We start from the raw sequence: 20,887 nt of genomic DNA, 5'->3' as shown, positions 1-20,887 counted from the left end.
AATGCAATGCTTTATGACTGACGCTTAATGGCCAAATAAGCATTTTTTTCCTTAGGGAAAATATCACTGATCTGGCCAGAAACAAAATACCATTAAACAGCTCAAAGTGAAGGGCTTCACCCCCCACACCCCATAAAATATACCAATTCCGAGATCGCACTACAGTGGGTAAAAGGGGCAAATTTACACTGATGGCCAAGCATTTTTTTTTTCCCTAGAAAAATCACTGATTTGGCCATTAACATAATTCGCGGTTCCCTCTTTTTGTCGATGAAGAGGCATTCTCTGTAATACCTCTTCGATAATCTGATATAGTCCCGAAAGCCAGAGACTTTCAAAAGCTAGTACTGTTTAATGCATTTGACTAATTTGCTGAAAATTAACAGTTCCTCCAAAACAGCTGCTGCAATGGCAATTTGCCGTTCAGGTATTTAAACTCACAAGTTTCATCTCGTGAAAATGGATTTTGATTAGATGCAACTCGCTCCCCATTTCATCATAAGCCTTTCTCTTAGGATTTATAACCTTCAGCTACAGTTGTACAGACAAGCCTTAACCATGTCATTTAAAAGCAACTCTAAACCAGTGTTCTATGGGAGCATTAACTTATTCCACTTACCTTCTGTCTTCATCCATCCATTCTCAAATAAAATTCTTTCAACTTTTCACAAATCTACAATTCACTGGTTGGCAAGAACACACCTGACCTGCATCTAAGACTACAGGGACTAAAACATTTTGCTTGCATCTTTTTATCCACAAATCAAGAGTTTCTAGATTTTCAAGTTTTGTATTAGCTTTAGTCTAGTCTCTTCCCACATATCCTTAGCTGCTGTAATAAAAAAAAACTTTTAATCAATGCACCCAAGTACTTCATCTTATGTCCCCATAAGTATGGGTACTGCTGAACCAATTCATGAGTGGATAAATAGTTTAAACATCACAGCCTTTTATCTTTATTTTGTATCTTGGAAAAACTGAAACTATCTCAAAATGCTCAACATGGACATGTCCTTTTTATGGATTCCTCAAGTACAAAAACATCTGCAAATTAAGTTGACTTTTCTTGATTAACATACCAGTTCTAGCCTTGAATTAGCTTGTCCCAATTTTATTTGCTGAACATCTCTAAATATAAAGCAAATGAAGGGAAAGGCAACAGCCTTGCCTAGATCCTCTGTTCAGTTTGTCAAAGAGGAATCCCATCACCAATTCTTATTTCTGATTCATCACATATCCTTGTATTAACCCTGTGACACCCCTGCTCTGGCCCAGTAATCAAGGAGCCTCAATCCTCACCACTGGCAACAGCTAGGGAACGTACACACTGGGAGAATTACAAGTACACCAACAGTAAAGTGCAATTCCCCTTAAGAGCACAGAGACCACAGTCAGTCTGGGACTGGTTTCTCCATCTTTCTTCAGATCCACAATAAGACTCCCCACTGGCACAGCTATAGGGTTGAGATTTCAGCTGAGTGGCCAAGAAAGACTCTGGCACCCTCTAACCAGCCAGTGCTTCGTGTCCCTGCCCAAGTAGCTGAGACACACACACACAGAGATTTGATTTGCAAACAGACATCTGTGGAAGGCTGGCACAGGTTTACTAGCTATGCCCCCTTTTGCCCAGACTATATGCTAGCTCCAGCTGCCACCAGCCACCCTTATCAGCTACTATAAAAGGCCCTTACAAAAGGTGTCCAATCCTACTGTGTGGTGTTACTATTATCCAATTGGCAGTTTTGACCAACACTTGCCAGGCTATTTAGGAGTCGCCTGCACAGTGCCACCAAATACATATGCAACTACTCCTAAAAGCATAAATATGGCTCAAAATATCAGCCACAAAGATATTACATAAGTTTAAACCTAAGAACTAGACAACACTCGGTCAAATCAACACAGTAACTTCAGAGTTCAGAATCACAGGAAATATTTTTAAACATTGCAGGACAGTCTCAAATAAATACAGAAAGCATCTAAACTAATCTTTACTATATTCCTGCCTATTTCTAAAAGCGATACTATGCCCCAAATCTTACTTACAGAGCAAGTACAGATGGTGATGATGAGTGGATGTTCTTCCTAGGTCCAAGGCAAAATACACAGTCTCTCTCTCAGAGAGTTCTTAAATCAATATCACATTTTACTGCTGGGTTAGTTTGGATGACATCACTTTTTGTCACCAGAAGTCAGTTCCACGGCTAAAAAACAGAAACCAATAGAATTTAACATCTCTCTCAAAAATACATCTCTCTCAGATGTTCGCCAGATCTTGGAAGTCGTAAAACAATAAAACACTTGTATTTGAAAGCTAGTAATTACTACTCCCCAAGACAACACAAAAAACTTTTAGCTCTAGGCATTGTCTACTTCTGCACTGACATTTTGAGACATCATCAGTTGTTTATGGCCCACCTACAAAGTAGCTTAACCTCAGCTATTCTTAAGTTTTCCAAGTTAATCTTCCATGTCCCAGCAGGGTATGCTGTGGTTACATTCTTGACACTCAGTACATAAGATACAGTTCTGTATAAACCACATTAACATTCACAAATGACATAGAATTTACAAAATTCCAGATAGCTGGGCTGGCAGCATGATAAACACCTATTATTCTGTTGGGGAATGCAAATGCTACTGTTGCTCTATCATAAAATCTCAGCTGACTCTAGCAAATGCTTTTTCTGCATCAAAAACTTACAGTACTGTTTCCCTATTGATCACTATTTTTCTATTAATGTTGTCAAACATTTGCCTCCCTGAAATCAACAATCCAGTTCTAAATTGGCAGTACCTCTGCCAGTCTCTTACCTAGTACAGACAGACACTTAATCATGGTTTTAAATTGAAACTGGTACATATGAAAATGAATTTGAAGGGTATTTTCCCTCTATAGTTAACACAGCCACCACAGCCCCCCTCTTAAAATACTGTTAAATACTTCTTTCTACCACATTAATAAACTCCATTTTATTTTTATCTCGCTTATTAGCTATCCCTTCTGAAGTAATTTTATCTTCCATATCGGCTCTCTAATTAAATTTTCACTATCCATTCCTTAAATAGTAGGAACACGACAGTACTTCATTTTTGGATCACTACCCTGCATTTCATCTTAGTTTTTATTGGTGCATGGCCTGATATTCTGATATAAATCACTAGATAGGTCTTCAAACTTTCAAATAAATACACATGATCCTTTGAAATATAATTTCTATCCAGTTAAGCCCAGTTATTGTACTTGGGGAAATGATATTCAAATTCTAACAAGTTCCTGCTGCTGAATTTGCATCTTCTATACCAAACATTCTCAGATACTTTTGAATCTACCCTCTTGTTTTTGTTTTAAATGTTCCCAAGTTACCCAGACACACCTGCACTACTGCAAATCAGGTTCCAGTCCAAGTCTGCAAATATTCCTTGCTGAAAAGTTCATACATCCTTAGGCACTTACTAAGCTACTGATCTGTGAGAATCTTAAGAATCCTAAACTTACTTTTTAAACTGAAACCTTGGGTTAAACCAGGTACCTTTAGATCTTCAGAGTAACACCTTCCCAAATGAAGTACTTTGGACCACTCTAAAATTTATTAATGGTTATTTTTCTTCATGTTACAGTGAAATCTCTGTACAAAATACTTCACTTCAATGCCTATATGTACATTTGCAAGATCAGGGACAGTCTGCAATGGGAATACTTGTAGTTTAGGACAGCCAGAACTAGTCAACACTATACAAGTGCAGAAACACATCATATAAAATTATAGAACTTATTTTTTACACATATATAATCAAAATGTTTTCTACAAAGTAGTAGATGTTGAAATGCCAAGGGACCACAACACACCTTAAACAGTGGAACAAACTGAGGTCTATTCTACAGACCCAAAACAGCAAGTTTTTTCAAACCTGAGTGTATAATAGCGCTACAATATATCAACATGGCACACAACTAAAAAGGTATAATGAAGCATCAAGTACAAAGCAAGGTCCCTTTGTTACAAATAAGTGTGTGCGCCACTACAAAATACTTCCTTCAGAATGGCCCACTGTCACTCGATTCCTTGTCATCAGCAAAAATGATCACTATGCAGGTTTTATTGTAGAGAAAAAATTCTAATCTGTAGGAGACTGGCTGACATATACTATGATTTGCAATCCCAATACAAAATCTGTGCAGTTACATTTTTCAACCAAGTAAAACAGGAGGGAAAAACCTACAAGCTTTAGAGTACGATGACCTGCTAATATGAAGTGGGACAGACTTTCAACATACACATCTGAAATCTCATTTTTCACCCTCCCAAGTTCCATAGCAGTTGTTTTAAGTGGAACATAAATACACACCAGTGTACTCTCTTTCCTGACAATAACCCCTTGCCATCACAAATCTACCACTACTATATTTTCCCTTCTATCACTACTGCTGCCCTTTGTTCCTGAAACTCTGCTGAATGCACACCCTCTAATCCTTTCATTGCCAAGTTGACATGGTCATCTCCATCCAAACAAGTCTCCTGTAACATTGCTATTTGTACCCATGACTTTCTAATATAACTCAATAGTCTGTTTTGAGGCTATACCTGTAAGACCATTTACAGTCCATGTCATTATTGACAGAACAGCCACTCTGACAAAAAGCTACTACTTCCATCTACTATAAACAGTTATTTTGAATATATATTTTCCAAATTTCAGTTTACATGCACAGATTAATGTCGGTCATCTTAATATTTTATTAAGTGGTTTCTTCTATTTTTTTTTTTAATTGAGGTCATGTTTTCCCAGACTTTTTCTTCAATAAAACCACCAGAGAAGCAGAAAATTTAGTACAGTTTCAAAGTTAACTATTTTAAACTCAAAGCAAGCAAAACTCTGTACACTTTCTAAAAAGGACCTTTACCCCTCCAAATAAAAGCAGTTGCCTCAAATTAATGGTTGCACCCACATGCATTACCGCTTAAGTGCATGTTACTTCCAAGGTTAAGGCTGCTGGTACTGCATTTATTTGCATAACTTTAATTTCCCACAGTTTCAAACTTCATTTACACTGAACTGCTTTGTCAATGTACCTCTCAAAGTTAATTACAGCACACCTTTTAAATTTCACTCAGAAGATTCTGTTCAGACCTCTCATGATTAACTGCTTCTATCTGTACGCTGCAGGTCTCAAACTAAAAATGGTTGCTAATAAAAAATAAAATAACTTAACTCTGTAAATGCAAAAAGAACCCTGGACACACTGTTCAGACTTCTCTTGATTACTTACTTGCTCCTGTAGGTACATTTCTCCAACTTAAAAGCATGTGTTAATGAAAAAAAAAACAGCTAATAACTTTGCAAATGCAAGAAAGAGCCACGGTCATGCTTTTTCATCACTTTCCCTTGCTTTTTAAGCCCATTTGCTTAAAACAGATCTACAACTTAAACTAAGGACATTAGTCAAGACATTCACTGCTATAAAAACACAAACACAATTTTACATTCACAGTCTTTTTTATTGTGTTACAGTGTAAAGTTTGGATATATTAGAAGAAAATAGTTTTACTTGAATATCACAAGCATATACAGCAGTCACTGATAAAACTCTCCCAACATCACATTAAAAATACCCGATTGCATACTATACAAAACTGCTTTACAATATAAAACGTAGATTTTACATCATCAACTTTGCACAAATAAGAGCAAAAACTGTTTTAAGAACAGTTACTTCATCAGTGCCTTCAATATCCTTCTAAACAATAAAGTGGGGTTCATACTTTAGCCATTAGTTTAACACAGTCAACATCACCAATAATCTTTTTCAGTCTCCTTGTAGATCACCGACACACATCTAATCTGACATCTGCGGAACTGATATTTAACAGTTCTCCCACTTATTCATTAATGTCATTCTGAGATTATTAGGAAGAAGGCCTTTAATAATCTCCTAACACCAGTCTCTGGTTCAAGTCTCAAGTACTCCCAGTACTAGTCGGCTCCTATGCTTTTCCTGTCACTCATACATTTACTTTTGGAACAATGGAAAAGGTTTCATGGAAAAAGACTCATTATGAGCTTTGTTATTGAACTTTTGTTATTGCCAGAAGATGACAATCAGAGCCTTCTGTGGTTTGCTGGTTCACTCTCTGTTGGCAGAGTTTCCTCACTGGACTCTTACGAATACAAAGCTGTCTTTTGATTCCCCAGGAAAAAATAAATTCTGGAGACAGATGGATATAGCTCACACCTGTGTCTTGATATTTCCCGACTGGTAGGATAAATCTGCTTCTCTTCTGCCTAGTGTACAGTGAATAATAAGGTTTCCACCAATACTCTACTGTCCCCAATTTTTAATACTTTTCCCCATTTTCCACAGTTTTACCAGGGGCATCTTCCTGCTGGCATGATTGCATCTCCATTAATGCAGGTCTTGGTTGTTTTCTCATGAGTAGATTTGGAATACACACAATGTACCCTCTCAGTTAAATTTTGCTGTGGAATACCTCTCCAGTTGCGTATTTGTCTTTTCATAAAATAATTGCACTCTATTCCTTCCACTTTCACTAGTACTGCAAAACATAAAATTCTCTGCATGTTCTAACTACATTATTATTTGAAACACCCGGTCTTCAGAAGCATCATGCTCAGCCAGTCTTTCCTTCATTTTAACCTCTGATTTCTGGGTTTTACCAGCTCAACTGAATAGCTAGTTAAAGCTTCTTTCATTTTTTCAGCCTTTTTTGTTTTGACTTGTATTTAAGTGAGATGTGAAGGACTATATTAAGTGCATTTAATTTTTACCTCTAAAATTAATGAAAGCCATCTCATGTACCAAAGCCAAAACTTGAACTACTTTTTGTGAAACTGCAAGATTATTCCAGATGGTGCATTTTGTTCTCCACAGTTCTTGCTTGCCTCTATTCAGTAACAGAATTACGAACAGTAACTGAATGAGAAATGAGAAATTGTTAATGCCAGTAAAAGTTCAGTTTTTCACACTAGGGAGCTACTGATCAGGGTGTAGTCATCATGGAAGTAGGTCTAAACAGAGTTTTATTCAACCAAATTTAGTCTGGAGAGGATTGCAGGCAGAATTCTGGTTTAGAGAATAGAGCCCCTCCAATGGCAGGGGACTAAATCAAGCTTCCTACTCCTTTCTGTCACTTGACTTATCACATCTGACCCTCACTACTTTCTTGTGGCACGTAATCCCACATGGCAGATCTGAATCATTTTCAGGTTTCAGTTCAGCCCTGCTATCAGAGTCTCCTGGCTAGCCATGCCAAAGTCTGTCAAAAGGGGGGGGGTCGTCTCAGTATCCCACTTTCAGAAGGGGTTCTCATACTTTAAAATGAGCCATTTTGGGGGGAAATATGCATTGCTACTTGTCTGGCCCTTTGTTTTGAGCTAACCTTTAAAGGGTGACAAACAGTAGCAAAGCTACAAACAGCACAACTGTGCCACAAGAGAACTCTTTGCACAATAAAAGGTCATGATCCCAGGCAGAGTTTATTCTCTGTAGATAGAGAAAGCAGCTACCTCTGGTGAAGGAATTTAAGCAACTTGAGTCTTGTTCACTAGTGAAGGTTGAGAAGTTCCGGAGATTTGACCAGAGAATGTAGGTAGCCATGGTAATACAGCAGGCATCAAACTAGAGTGCGGTGCTCTATTGAGACACAAGTCATAGACTAAAACTCTGACTTTACCAGTCTAGGACATTATCTTCCTTTATATTTACAAGCTTTGAATAATGGCCAAGAAGAAAAGTACAAATACAAGTAGCATAAATGAGGTTCCTACACAGGACAGTGGAGTTCATCCTCTGTGACACTGCAAGGAACTTGGTAATTTTGGGGATCATGAGTACAGCCACTACTCTTCCATGGTTGAGTTGCTATTTGTCTGGCCTCCCTGCTGGAAATAGTCCACAAAAAACATAACTGACAGGCCAAAAAACAGCTATAGAGAGGACACTGCAACTATAGAGGATAACAAATATTTATTGTTACTATTACACAAGAATCCTAAAATTTCAGACAACATTAAAAAAAAAAAAAAAAAAAAAAAGAGAGACCGAAATCAGAGGAAAGGAAAATACTTGCACAAGAAAATCTGTCAACAGCTGCAAATGCAAACATGCGTTCATTAATGCACCAGATTCATGAAAAACATTACACAAAAAGTTTGGGCCACTTGGAAAAAGAAGCAACATAGGAAGTGTGAAAAATATAAAGATCAAAATCTAGAGATTTTTGAAAGACATAAAAAGAAAATGGACATGGGAAAGAAAGATCTGATATGGCGAAATATTTATGCAATGGAGGAAACAAAACTATTCAATACAAAAAAGCAGTACCAAAGACATTTGAAGAGAAATACAGGGAAAGGCATCTAGATATGGAATACTTCAGAATACAAAAAATATAAACACAAAGGGGAGGGAGCAGAAGAGGATTAGTAATGGACAAATTAAAGAAATATAAACAGAAGTTATGGATTACCTGCAAAGTTTCAGAGTTAATGCAGAAAATCCAACTCGGGTAATGTTACAGCATGATGGAACAAAGACTCCTCAAAATTATGTAGAAACAGGTGGAACGGAAACCACACGATCACTTAGTACATGAAGATGCTCTGGAACATTCAGTAGGAAACCAGCACAAAAGTTCAGTTGGAGTTGTACAGTAAAGGCAGGAGCAGGAAAGAGTGGCAACTCTGACAAAGTCAATGTTGTGGAGAGATGGGCCAATGAGTCCCCACATGAAAAATGGATGACGCAGGATGCAGCTGAAGAGAATACGTCACAGAAAGGTGGTCCGAAACTTTCTCTAGAATTCCCACAGGAAACAAAGAATGTGCCCTCAGTTTTTGAAGAAATGAGCAATGGGGAAGAGTTGCTTAACTTAAGAGATGGACAATCATACAAAGACCAATGAAAGAAATAGATTACAAAAAGGAAAATAAGATCCAAAATGCTAGAAGTCTGATAGAACAGATGAACACAGTAATTAGGACTATTAACAAATGTGTGCGCTATAACAAAAGTAAATAGGATACATTACTGTGGAACTAAACTAACAGATAAAGTCTTACCAAAAAATGCAGAGCAATAAGGGAAAGGAATGGAAGAAATACAATGCCATTATGGAAGCATCGAACAGACAACTACAAAGCAATTATGACAAGAAGTGTCATTTTTTTTTTTTTTTTTAAAGTCCTCTAAAAGAGGGAAACAGATCAACAAAAATACTTAGAAAGATAGACGTGGTAAAAGCAGTGAGCAGCATCAGAACAAACCATGATCTAGTGTATACTATTGAAAATAATACACTAAAGATAGTAGCACAGGCAGACAACTTATAAGATATGACAATAAATATAAAGGAAATGTACAAAATAAGCAATTTATTGATGATCCAAAGCATTTTATAGAGAATTGGTTACAGCAAAAAAAGAATAGAAACACAAAAAAAAAGCACACATTCTGGAGAAACATCTAGGAAGCCCTGAATAGAAAGTAGTAGTAGAAGAAAAAATAGTAATGAATCCAAATGAACAGGGTATGAAATGGGATGAAGTAATGGCAGAGAAAATGAAAAAGCTCCTAAATGGAAAACCACAGGTCCAGATACAGTATCTAACTTCTGGCTAAAAGTATTAACATCCTTACATGAACATTTAGTCTCGAATAAGATCTACTTATATGCGTATCTAAACAGAAACTAACCTGGTTAACAGGAAAAACAATACTCCTCAAGAATGAACCTGTAAGCAATCCGAAAAACTACAGACCAATAACTTGCTTTCTGACTATGAGAAAACTATAAAATGGCATTGATAAAGACAGATTTTATAGTCAAACAATCATGGCAACAAAACAAAAGGGTAACAAAAGAAAGTCATATGGAACAAAGGATCATTTATTGCTAGAGTCATAATGGAGAAGTGTAAAAAGTGGAAGAATCTAAGTATGGCATGGACAGATTACAAAAAAAGCATTTGACAGCATCCCACATTCATAGATAAAGGTGCACTTACTGATGTACAAGACATCCTACACCGATCATTTATATTACAGTAGCCATGAAACAGTGGCAAACCACTTTGTAATTAAACCATGCCAAATGGCAAATTATAATCCCATGGATCAAAATTCAAATGGGGATATTCCATGGCGATTCTGTCACTGCTGTTTGGTCTTGCCCTAAACCCAATAAGCTGTTTAACAGGTTAGGTCGTGGTTACAATTTGGCTCCCAGAAAACAAACTTGCTTAAAGACTTCTCATCTGCTTTTTGAGGGTGACTTAAATTACATAGCTCATCAAATGAGAAGTTGAAAGCAAAAATGCAAGTGGTTCAAACTTTCTCAGATTATGCAAGAATGACATTTAGTCTTAATAAATGTGCAAAGCAACATTTAAAAGCAGGAGAGCTGCAATACCAAGATGATATCAGGTTAGGACATGAATGCGATATAAAGGAACTTGAGCAGGAAGGAGTGTACAAATATTTGGGAACTGATAAAACATCAGTAATAAAGCATGAAAAAAAGTGAAAAAGAAGTTGCATCTTACCATAACGTTCCATCTGTGTTGTTCATCTTCATTCATTCATCACTGATGGGTTGTCGATGCCGTCCTCGGAACAGTCGGCCTTATACAAAGCTCGTACCAGCCAAAAACCATCGAGCTAAGCTTTTACCCATAATACCCTTCTCCCTGTTACCTCAGATAGAGTTTGCCCATTATTAGTAAAGCAGAGGCAGTTTCTGAGCAAGTATCCTAAAGCGGAATTTGCACCTAAACAATCACCCAGGAGCCATTAGGAGGGGAAAGTAGGGTGGGATATAATGAATGAAGATGAACACCACATATGGAACTTTATGGTAAGACATAACTTCTTTATCTGATGTTCATCTTCATTCATCACTGATGGGACAACTTCTTTATCTGATGTTCATCTTCATTCATCACTGATGGGACAGAGTCCCCAGCTACCTTGCGTCCCTTTGGCGGCCCTTATGGAAGAACATTCCTAAGCATCATTGAACCAAAGGAAGCTGTTCCCCTGAAGACCAAATCCAATTTGTAATGTGTGATAAAGGTATCAGGAGGAGCCCATGCTGCTGCTCCACAGATATCGCCCATAGAAGCCCTTGAATGGAAAGCCACAGAAGTTGCCATTGATCTGGTGGAGTGTTATTTGATTTTCTCTGGTACAGGGCTTTTTGAGTGGTCGGTAGATGAAGAGTATATAGTCTCTGAGCCATTTAGATAGTCATCTTAGAAACTGAATTTCCCACTTTAGGACCAGAGAATGATACAAATAAGCTGGTCAGACTTGTGCACTGTTTTTGTCCCATCAAGATAAAATCCCAGCTGTCTGTGCATGTCTAATGAATGCACACAGTTTTCTCCTTTATTCGAAAAATTAGGGAAGAAAACTGGCAGGTCAATAGTGAAATCAGAAATAACTTTGTGAAGAAAGGAAGGGTTCATCTGGAGTGATACTCTTTCCTTGTGGAAAATCAAATAAGGGCACTTTATGCGTAATGCATGAAGCTCAGAAATGCGGCTAGCTGACGTGATGGCCACCAGAAAAAGATTTCCAGTATAAGAATTTGATGTCACAGGTGGCTGCAGGTTCAAAAGGAGGTTGTGTCAAAGATTGGGGGGCCTAATGGGAGACTCCATGGTTCTATTGGTTGTCTGATTGGGGGCCTAATGTGACAGACGGTGTGAGATTAACAAGGAATCCTTGAAACCATTATGGAAATTTGAAATGGCATCTAGGTGAACTTGAACAGTGGATGCTACAGCTCCCCCTTCAAAGAATTTTGATAAGTAATCTAGCACTGCAGTGACTGGAGCCGAATATGGGTCTAGTTTTCTGTGCTTAGACCAAATTAAAAACCTTCTCCATTTGCCAAGATACATTTTCCTGGTGGGTGGCTTGTGAGAGGCCAGAATAATGTCACACACTGGGGGAGGAAAGGTTGCTCTGCCTGGCAATAAGTGGAAGTGGAGAAACCAAGCTGTCAGCTTGAGACTGGTTATGTTCGGGTGGGCTCAACCCTTGTGGATGAGAAATCAGATCTGGAGCAGGATCCACAATCCACGGTCGACATGGTAAGCGAGGCCAGAGAAGGGAAACCATACTTGTCGGGGCCAATAAGGTGCAACGATACTCACTTTGCTTTTCAACTGAAGGGCTTTCTTGAAGAATTGGGGGGAAATCAGGGGGAGGGGAGGGTAAGTGTACACAAGTCCTGTGGACCAATCATGGATTACAGCGTCCATTGGGGGACTCCCCCTGCAGGGGAATTAGGGCAAAGTAGCTGCTGCTGCATTTGTGGTTGGACAGGGAGGAGAATAGGTTGCAGCAAGGCTGACCCCAATGGCTGAAGATCTTCACTGCAATGCTCAAACTGAGGGACCACTCGTGAGGCAGAAGGATCCATCTGCTTAGCTGGTATGCAATCACGTTGGAATACCCGGGAATATGCACTGCGATCAGAAAGTGGTTGGAAGCCATTGCCAAACACTCATGACCTCTCGACACAATGGGTAGGACTTGGTTCCTCCTTACTTGTTGATATACCAGACGACTGCCATGTTGTCTGACTGGATGGCAACTGTTCCAGGAGGAAGGACAGATTGAAATGCCTGCAACGCCAAAAGCACTGCCCTCAGTTCTACGACATTTATATGCAGATTGGCCTCTAACAGACCATGTGCCTTTGACTGTCATCTCCTGATAATGCCTCCCCACCCTATCAGGGAGGTGTCTGCGGTCACAGTCGCCCTGGGTAAATAGGGCGGCTCCAAATTTCCATTTCTGGCATCATCCACCAAATTAGGTCCTGTTTGCATCAATTTGTTATTCGAATCTGAAAGGACAAGGGATGATGACTTGGATACCCACTGAGACAACAGGAGCCATTGGAGGAGTCTCATGTGAAGTCTTGCAAGAGATGCTACTGTTATAGATGCTGCCATCGAACCTAGGAGTTGAAGGACCTCTCGAGCTGAATTAGAAGTTATGTACTCACCATAACGTTCCATCTGAGTAGGTGTATTCATTTGTCTGCAACCTGTGGGTTATGGATCCGATATCGGATCCGAACCGGCATGGTTTTCCAGCTATGGATCCAAGCTCTCAGCTCCTCCCCTCACCCATAATGCCCTGCTCTACCCTCATGACCTCAGATCGAGTTTGCCAAAGCAACAATACCCTAAAAAGGGTAACAAAGAATATGCAGGAAACTGAAAGGCCAGGGGGATAGGAGGGCGGGATGGTTGCAGACAAATGAATACACCTACTCAGATGGAACGTTATGGTGAGTACATAACTTCTAAATCTGAAGTAGGATATTCATTTGTCTGCAACCTGTGGGACAGAGTCCCCAGCTACCTGAATCTTGGGCGGCCATCATGGAAGGATATTCCGTAGGACCGCTGAGCCAAAGGATGCTCTACCCCTAGATGCAAGATCCAACTTATAGTGGGAAATAAATGTATGAGATGAAGCCCACGTGGCTGCTGCACAAATATCATCTAGAGGAATCCTAGCCTTGAAGGCTGCCGAGGTAGATACTGACCGGGTTGAATGGGCATGAACACTCCCTGGGGCGGGCCTTCCTGACGCTTGATAAGCCAATAAAATGCACTGTGAAATCCAGCGGGACAGAGAAACTTTAGAAATTGGCTTGCCCAAATTGAATTTTGCAAAGGAAATAAACAGCTGGTCGGATTGCCTATGACCAGCTGTCCTGTTGAGATAAAATCTAAGTTGCCTGTGAACATCTAGTGAGTGTAGCTTATATTCACCTTTGTTTTCATATTTAGGGAAGAAAACAGGGAGGTTAATGGATTGATTGATGTTTGCTTCAGAAGCGATTTTAGGAAGGAAGGACGGGTTGGTCCTGAGGGAGACACGGTCCGGATGAAATACCAAGTAAGGAGGTTTAGCTGATAAAGCTTGAAGTTCAGAAACTCTCTTGGCTGATGTAATGGCTACCAAAAAGGCTGTCTTGTAGGACAAGAATTTGAGATCCACCGTAGCCGCGGGCTCGAAAGGGGGAGCGGTCAAGGCCTGTAGGACCAAAGAAAGGTCCCAAGGAGGAACTGCTTGTTTTATAGGGGGCCTGAGAAGAAAAGTACCTTTAAGAAATGTTTTACACAATTTGGCTGACATAAGAGGATTAGAATCTTGACCAATGTGATAGTGAGAAATTGCCGCCAGTTGAACTTTGACTGTGGAACTGCTGGCACCATCATTAAAGAGAGAGGTTAGAAAATCAAGCACTACAGGGAGAGGAACCGTGAAGGGATTTAGGCCTTGCCGCTCCGCCCAAACAGAGAAACGTTTCCATTTGCTTCGGTAAACCTTTCTAGTGGATGGTTTATGAGCCGCCACCAAAATAGCCTTTACCGGTGAAGAAATACCGAGTCCTTATCAAGAGTGGAACTGGAGCAGCCAAGCGGTCAGCTTCAGGTTGTCCAGGTTCGGAGGAGGAATGCAGGATGGATGGGATATCAGATCCGGGATGGGATCTAGAATCCAAGGAGGATTCACCGAGTGAGACCTTAGGAAGGGGAACCAGATCTGTCGAGGCCAGAATGGAGCAATGAGAATCATTCTGCAACTCACCCGAGAGGCTTTCTGAAGAACTTGCAGCATCAGAGGCAAGGGTGGATAGGCATACAGAAGACCGGGTGGCCAAGCATGCACCAGAGCGTCTCTTGGGGTACCTCCGGGAGGAGGTATTAGAGCGAAAAACTGTCGCACTTGGTGTTTGAGGGAGAAGCAAAAAGATCGCATGAAGGTGTTCCCCACCGTGCGAATATGCGTTCCGCTACTTGACAATTGAGAGACCACTCGTAAGGGGTCAGAATGGTGCGACTGAGCTTGTCCGCTAGGATGTTGGACCGACCGGAATGTGCGTTGCTATGAGAAAGCGATTGGTGGAGATTGCCCATTCCCAAACTCTCATGGCCTCTCGACAAAGAGGGTAAGACCTTGTTCCCCCTTGCTTGTTGATGTACCAGACAACAGACATATTGTCCGATTGAATCGCAATTGTTCCCAAGGGAAGAAAGTCCTGAAGTGCTAGCAACGCTAAGAGCACTGCTCTCATCTCTAGAACATTGATATGCAGTAAGGTCTCTGAATCGCTCCACGTGCCTTGGACTGTCCGGCCCAAAAGTGCCCCCACCCGAGGCGGGAGGCGTCCGTGGTCACCGTGGCGAGAGGGGAGAAGCACAAAATGGGCGACCCTGTGGAGATCCGGGAGTGGAGCCACCACAAGAGGGACCGCTTGCAAGCCTTGCTGATCGCTATGGGATGATGCATGGGGAGAGCAAGGTATGACCACTGTACTAAGAGCGTCCACTGTAGAATGCGCATATTGAGCCTGGCAAGAGGAAGAAGTGCTATAGCCGAAGCCATGGACCCTAGAGCCCTCAGGACCAACTCCGCTGGAACAGAACTTGAATGGAGAATGGCCCGCACCTGGAGCTGCAGATTTAGAACTCTGTCCGCAGTGAGGAAGGCTCAGAACTCCTTGTGTCTAGTCTGGCCCCTATGAAATCTAAGAGCTGTGTGGGCCAGGTTGGACTTTTGTATTTATTGTGATGCCCAGAAATGGAGCAAGATGGAGAAAGGAGTCTCAGCCAAGAGAAGTAGATGCCTTGTTGGGGCGGTAAGGAGGCAGGCATGCAGGTAGGGAAAGGCCTAGACGCCGGGAAGCCTCAGGTGGGCCGCTACCACTGCTAGTACTTTGGTAAACACCCTGGGGGCTGTGGTGAGACCAAAGGGAAGGACCCGAACTGGTAGTGACTGGCTCCCAGCCGAAGCGGAGAAATCTCCTGAGCGCCTGTCCATCAGGATGTGGTAGTACGCGTCCTTGAGATCTATCGAGCACATCCAGTGATTTTCTCCCAGAAGGGGAGAATAGATTGCAGAGTGACCATTCGAATTTTTCTTTGGGGACTGCCAGATTCAAGAGAGAGAGGTCTAGGATTGGTCTTAGTTCCCCCGTCTTTTGGCACTAAAAAGAATCTGGAGTAGAACCCTGATCCGATCTGGTCTGGGGAACGGGCTGGATGGCTCTTTTCTTTAGCAGATGGCCAATTTCTGCCAAAGCGGCCTCCCGCTGACCGGGTGGGACGCCTGGGAGGGACTTCAACTTTGGAAGGTGAAGGAAAGGAATGCGATATCCCTGGATATGATTTGGAGAACCCAGCGGTCCGATGTTATGGACTCCCATGCCGCTAGGTGCCCCGAACATCCCCGACTGCCTCCAGAGTAGAGCAGTCGGGCAACCCTCAGGGTTGCTGCGGGCCGTTCAGAGAAAGGTTCCCTGGACCCGAAGTTTCTGGGAGCCCCTCTGCCTCTAGGGCGGCGTCCTCCCTGTCCTCCTCTGCCACGGAAGGACTGGTTGTCCGGAGCAGGCTGGGACTGCTGCGACTTCCGGAACCACATCTTCTTCTGACCCTTTTGGTTCCTAGAATAGGGCCTCTGGGGTGCAGAGAAGCGGATTCGACGGCAGACAGCGTCTTCCGTCCTTCTCGCTCTGGGTCAACGCCTCGAACGGTCTTGCCAAACAGAGCAGAACCATCAAAGGCGTTAAACGACGCCTTGAAGGGCTCAGAAAAATCGCAGTGACGGAGCCAGGCCTGACGCCTAGTGACCAGTCCTGTCCCTCAGCTCTAGCGGCGCCTCCGCTGCATGGGAGAGTAGCCGCATAGAAGTATTTGTAACTGACCTAAGAGTGGCCATTTTGGTGGAGTGCAGAACTCTGTCCTCCTCCGAAATGGACTCAGGGGGGGATGCAGCGTATTCCTTAATAAGATCTCGCTGCATCCGAATAACATGTGCCAAATAGTTCAGCGCCCTTACCGAGAAGGTCGCCGAACTGAACATCCGCTTCCCCAAGCGGTCCATCATCCGAGACTCCTTGCTCGGTGGGTGGACTGAGGGACTCTCCTGAGCCAGTTCCCTCTTTGTGGCCGCCGCCATCAACATGGCATCTACAGGAGGCCCCTTACTCCAATGGGTCCTGTCGGAGGGCGGACTAAGGATCCTATCCGGTCTTTTGGGAATTGGCTCCACGGTGTCCGGTTCCTTCCACGCCCTGGTGGTAATAAGGTCCACCAGGGGCTCGGCAGCGGGGGACACCCAAGAGGTAGGCGGACCCGCTTCGAATGCCTCCAAGAACACGGACTCGTCCGAGGAAGACTTGGGGGCAGACCACCCCCCCCTAATACGGAGCATTTCCATGATGTCTCCGAAGGAGACATCCTCGGGGTGACCGTGGGGAGCCTTCCCTTCCTCCAAGTCCGTGTCTTCCGTGAGAGACTCGGGAGTCAATGTGCCTCCTTTTGCACGTATGCTTGCGAGGGCCTCCTCTGGGGGCTGTCAGAGGAGTCCTCGCAGCAGCAATTTGCTCCATAGGAGCAACTTGGGGCACAGAAACGGGCTGTCCCAGGGGCCGGATGGTGGAAGCCTGGCCCAGTGCAGAGGGAGCGGGACGGAGCCGGGCAAGTGCCGGGGTCCGGAGACCCTCAACAGAGCCCTCTCCACTACATCAAAGGCCGAAGGGAGCCGACCTCGACCAAAGGATCCGACAATCGGCTCCCCTCGGATCCGAAGAGTGGATCGGAGCCGGCGCGGCACTCGGATCCGCGGGACAGTGCGCTCCGACACAGACGGGCGCCGAAGGAGCACTGATCCCCGGATCCGAAGCTCGGATCCAGGCTCCGAGATCGGGTCCGACGCACTCGAGGGCAGGGTCGGGTCCGGTACCAAGTACTATCGGCTCCGACCTTCCCGCCCGGCTGCTCGGCTCCAGCTGCTCCGAACCCGGATAGCGGGTCGGAGAAGGAGCAATAGGCTTAAAAGGGTGTTGAGCTCCCGGAGGGGAGGCAAGAGCACTCCCATCTGCATCTGGGCCTGGATGAACCTTCTCATCATCCGGTCCAGATCAGCATCAGAAAGGCTATGGGTAGATCTCAAGAGGCTACCGAGGTAGGCCTGGAGTGCCTCCTCGATAGCCTCGACGGAGATTGGGTCTCCTCCTCCTCAGGACCCGGTGAAAAGCACACAGGGGACCGGAGCCGAAGGAGGAGACGGACCGACATCGGAGCCGGGAGAAGCCAGCTTGGCTGGCGGGGCCGAAACAGAGGTCTCGGCCCGCCGCTTGGTGCTTCTCCTCCGGTCCTTTTTAGCAGCATCCCTCTCCTCTCCAGAAGCGGGAGTTTGAGTCCCAGGAGCAGGAGGTGGTGCCACAGGGGGAACAACTGCAGCCACAGTAGTCCCCGAAGGAGCGGAGGCCGGAGCCGAGTCCGGCGGCAAAAGACCCGCCAAGACCAGCTTGGACCTCCGCTCCCTCAGTGCCCTGGGGTTGAACCCTGCACAAATGGAACAACCAGATGTGAGGTGTTCAACCCCAAGACACTTAACACACCGTGTGTGGCCATCAGCCGGTGAGAGCTTATGGCCACACTCGGAGCATTTCGAAAATATAGATTTAGGCTGGTCAGCCATAATCTATAATATACTAAAAGTTACAGAAAGTAACTTAAAACAAAAAGACACACAGGCCTACACACACACTCTACGCAACAGCGAGGGGAGGGAATAAAATTTACTTACTTTAACTTAAAATAAACTCAAAATACTCTATATTAAAGGGAAACCTAAACTTTCACACAAATTCAGTCAAACAACCAAAAAAATTCTCTGTTTTTTACAAGAAAAAGAGTTCACTTAGCTGAGAGCTATGTACCCAAATCCAGTCACCAGCGCGGCAAACGAGATCCGAGGTCATGAGGGTAGAGCAGGGCATTATGGGTGAGGGGAGGAGCTGAGAGCTTGGATCCATAGCTGGAAAACCATGCCGGTTCGGATCCGATATCGGATCCATAACCCACAGGTTGCAGACAAATGAATATCCTACTTCAGATACCATGTTTTGACAGATTATCACTCTGAGCTGGAGCCTTAATCTTCATAATCTGTGATCTGGGAGAGAGACTAAACAGGACTGGGTATTGAACACCAGCCGTATGAATTCTAAAGTTTGGGTTGGAGTCAGGTTGCATTTCTCCCAATTTATAGAAATTCCCAGAAACTTCACCAATGAGAGAGAGTAGTTTAGGGCCATTACTAGCAGATGCTTGGTGGGGGCTTAGAGGAGCCAATTGTCTAAATATGGAAACACCTGGAATCCTTGCAGTCTCAAGTGAGCAGTTACTACTGCCATGCATTTGGTGAACACTCTGGGGGCTGTAGAGAGTCCGAATGGCAGAGCACAGAACTGGTAATGACTGGCTCTGAGCCGGAAAGCAAAGAAGCCTTCTGGAGCTTTTGTCCATTTTGATGTGGTAATACACATCTTGAAGGTCCATTGAGCACATCCAAGCGCCTCTTTCAAAAAATGGAAGAATGGACTGAACCGTGACCTTTCATAATTTTATTTGGGTGACAAACTTGTTTATTTAAAGTACTGTGGCTCCAATATTGGTCTCCAGTCCCCTGTATTTTTTGGCACTAAAGAATCTGGTCTGGTGGGACTGCTTGGATAACTTTTTGATACAGCTTTTTTTTTTTTTTTTTTTTTTTTACCTCTAGAGCTGCTACTTCCCTCTGACTGGGTGGAACGTTGGGAATTCGTCTTAGTGGCTTTGGGAAGGAATCAAGTGGGATGTGGTAACCTCTGGTTATCTTCTGCACCCAAGAGTTGGTCGTTATTAAACTGCCAGCCAGTGTGGTGCAGAGAGAAACCCCCCAACCGCTTCCAGAGGAAAGCAATCGGGCCATTCTTCAAGAGTGTTGGTAGGGTTGTCCAGAGAAAGAATCTCCGAATCCCTGGTTATGCAGGCCCCCTCTGCCTCTGTAGGGGCATCTTCCAGAAGAGTTTCCCCCCTCTGCCTCTGGGGGTGAACTCACCACGTGTGCCACAAAAAGGACTCAGACTTTTTGTGCCACAACTTTCCACTCCTCTGGTTCCTGGTGCAAGAACATTGGGGGGTTGGAAAAGCATACACCTACGGCAGACAGGTCTTGCCATCCTTCTCTCACCTGGCTAGAGTGTCCTTCACCTTTCGGCCAAACAGGGAAGACACTTCCACTGAAGCGTTAAGGAAGAAAGACTTAAAGGGGTCTGCGAAATCACTCATAACTACACCTGAACACAGCTCTTGCTGCCCCTTCAGTTGCATGGGATATTAACCTCATGGATGAGTTTGATATCGATTCCAGGGTTGCTAGCTGTGAGGCAACTTTGTCATGTACCTAGTCAGACACCTGTCTTAATAAAGTTCAGGAGGGTTCAGAAATCAAGTCTCTCTAGAGCCTAGTAAAATATGCCAGGTAGTTCAAAGACTGTATGGCAAAGGTCAATGAAGCAAAAACTCGCTTCCCTAACCTGTCTATCGCCAGAGACTCCCTGTTAGGAGGATGAACGGCATGGCTCTCTTTGGTGAGTTCTGTCTTTGTGGCCGCCGCCACCACCATTGCATCTACTGGCAGACCTTTAGACCAATCTGGGCTTTCCTTGGGGGGATAGAATCTTATATGGTCTCCATGGGATTGGTTTCAACAGATTCAGGATTCTTCCAGATGTGCTGCACCATAAACTGAACTAGCTCATCTGCAGCTGGGATCACCCAAGAGGCAGATGGTCAAGCACGAAAAGCCTGCAGGAAAACAGATTCCTCGGAAGAAGGATTTTGGGGCTTCCAGTCACTCCTCCGTTTCAATATTTCAAGTCTGTCTCCACAGGAAACATCTTCAGGGGGTGACAGAGGGAACCCTTCCCCTTCATCGTAATCTGTATCCTCGGCAAGAGAGACTCCTCAGGAGAGTCCACGTGCTTCCTCTTGCACGACTTCT

At 43.6% G+C, this 20,887-nt stretch overlaps 1 protein-coding gene across 1 annotated transcript in view; it reads right to left on the bottom strand.

The window, feature by feature from the left end:
- LOC122797706 (biogenesis of lysosome-related organelles complex 1 subunit 4-like) overlaps positions 1-20,509 on the bottom strand; it is a 181,850-nt gene extending 161,341 nt beyond the window's left edge. The window contains exon 1 of the mRNA XM_044066240.1: positions 20,421-20,509. Within this exon, the coding sequence (XP_043922175.1) occupies positions 20,421-20,509 (89 nt within the window). The remainder of the gene's footprint in view (positions 1-20,420) is intronic.
- Between the last annotated feature and the right edge of the window lie 378 nt (positions 20,510-20,887).

The sequence above is a fragment of the Protopterus annectens genome, chromosome 3.part1 (assembly GCF_019279795.1).
Source record: "Protopterus annectens isolate FY-2018-M chromosome 3.part1, PAN1.0, whole genome shotgun sequence".
NCBI classification, from domain to species: Eukaryota; Metazoa; Chordata; order Ceratodontiformes; family Protopteridae; genus Protopterus; species Protopterus annectens.
Note: the sequence above shows the minus strand (reverse complement) of the source record. Positions and strands in the feature narration are given on the sequence as shown.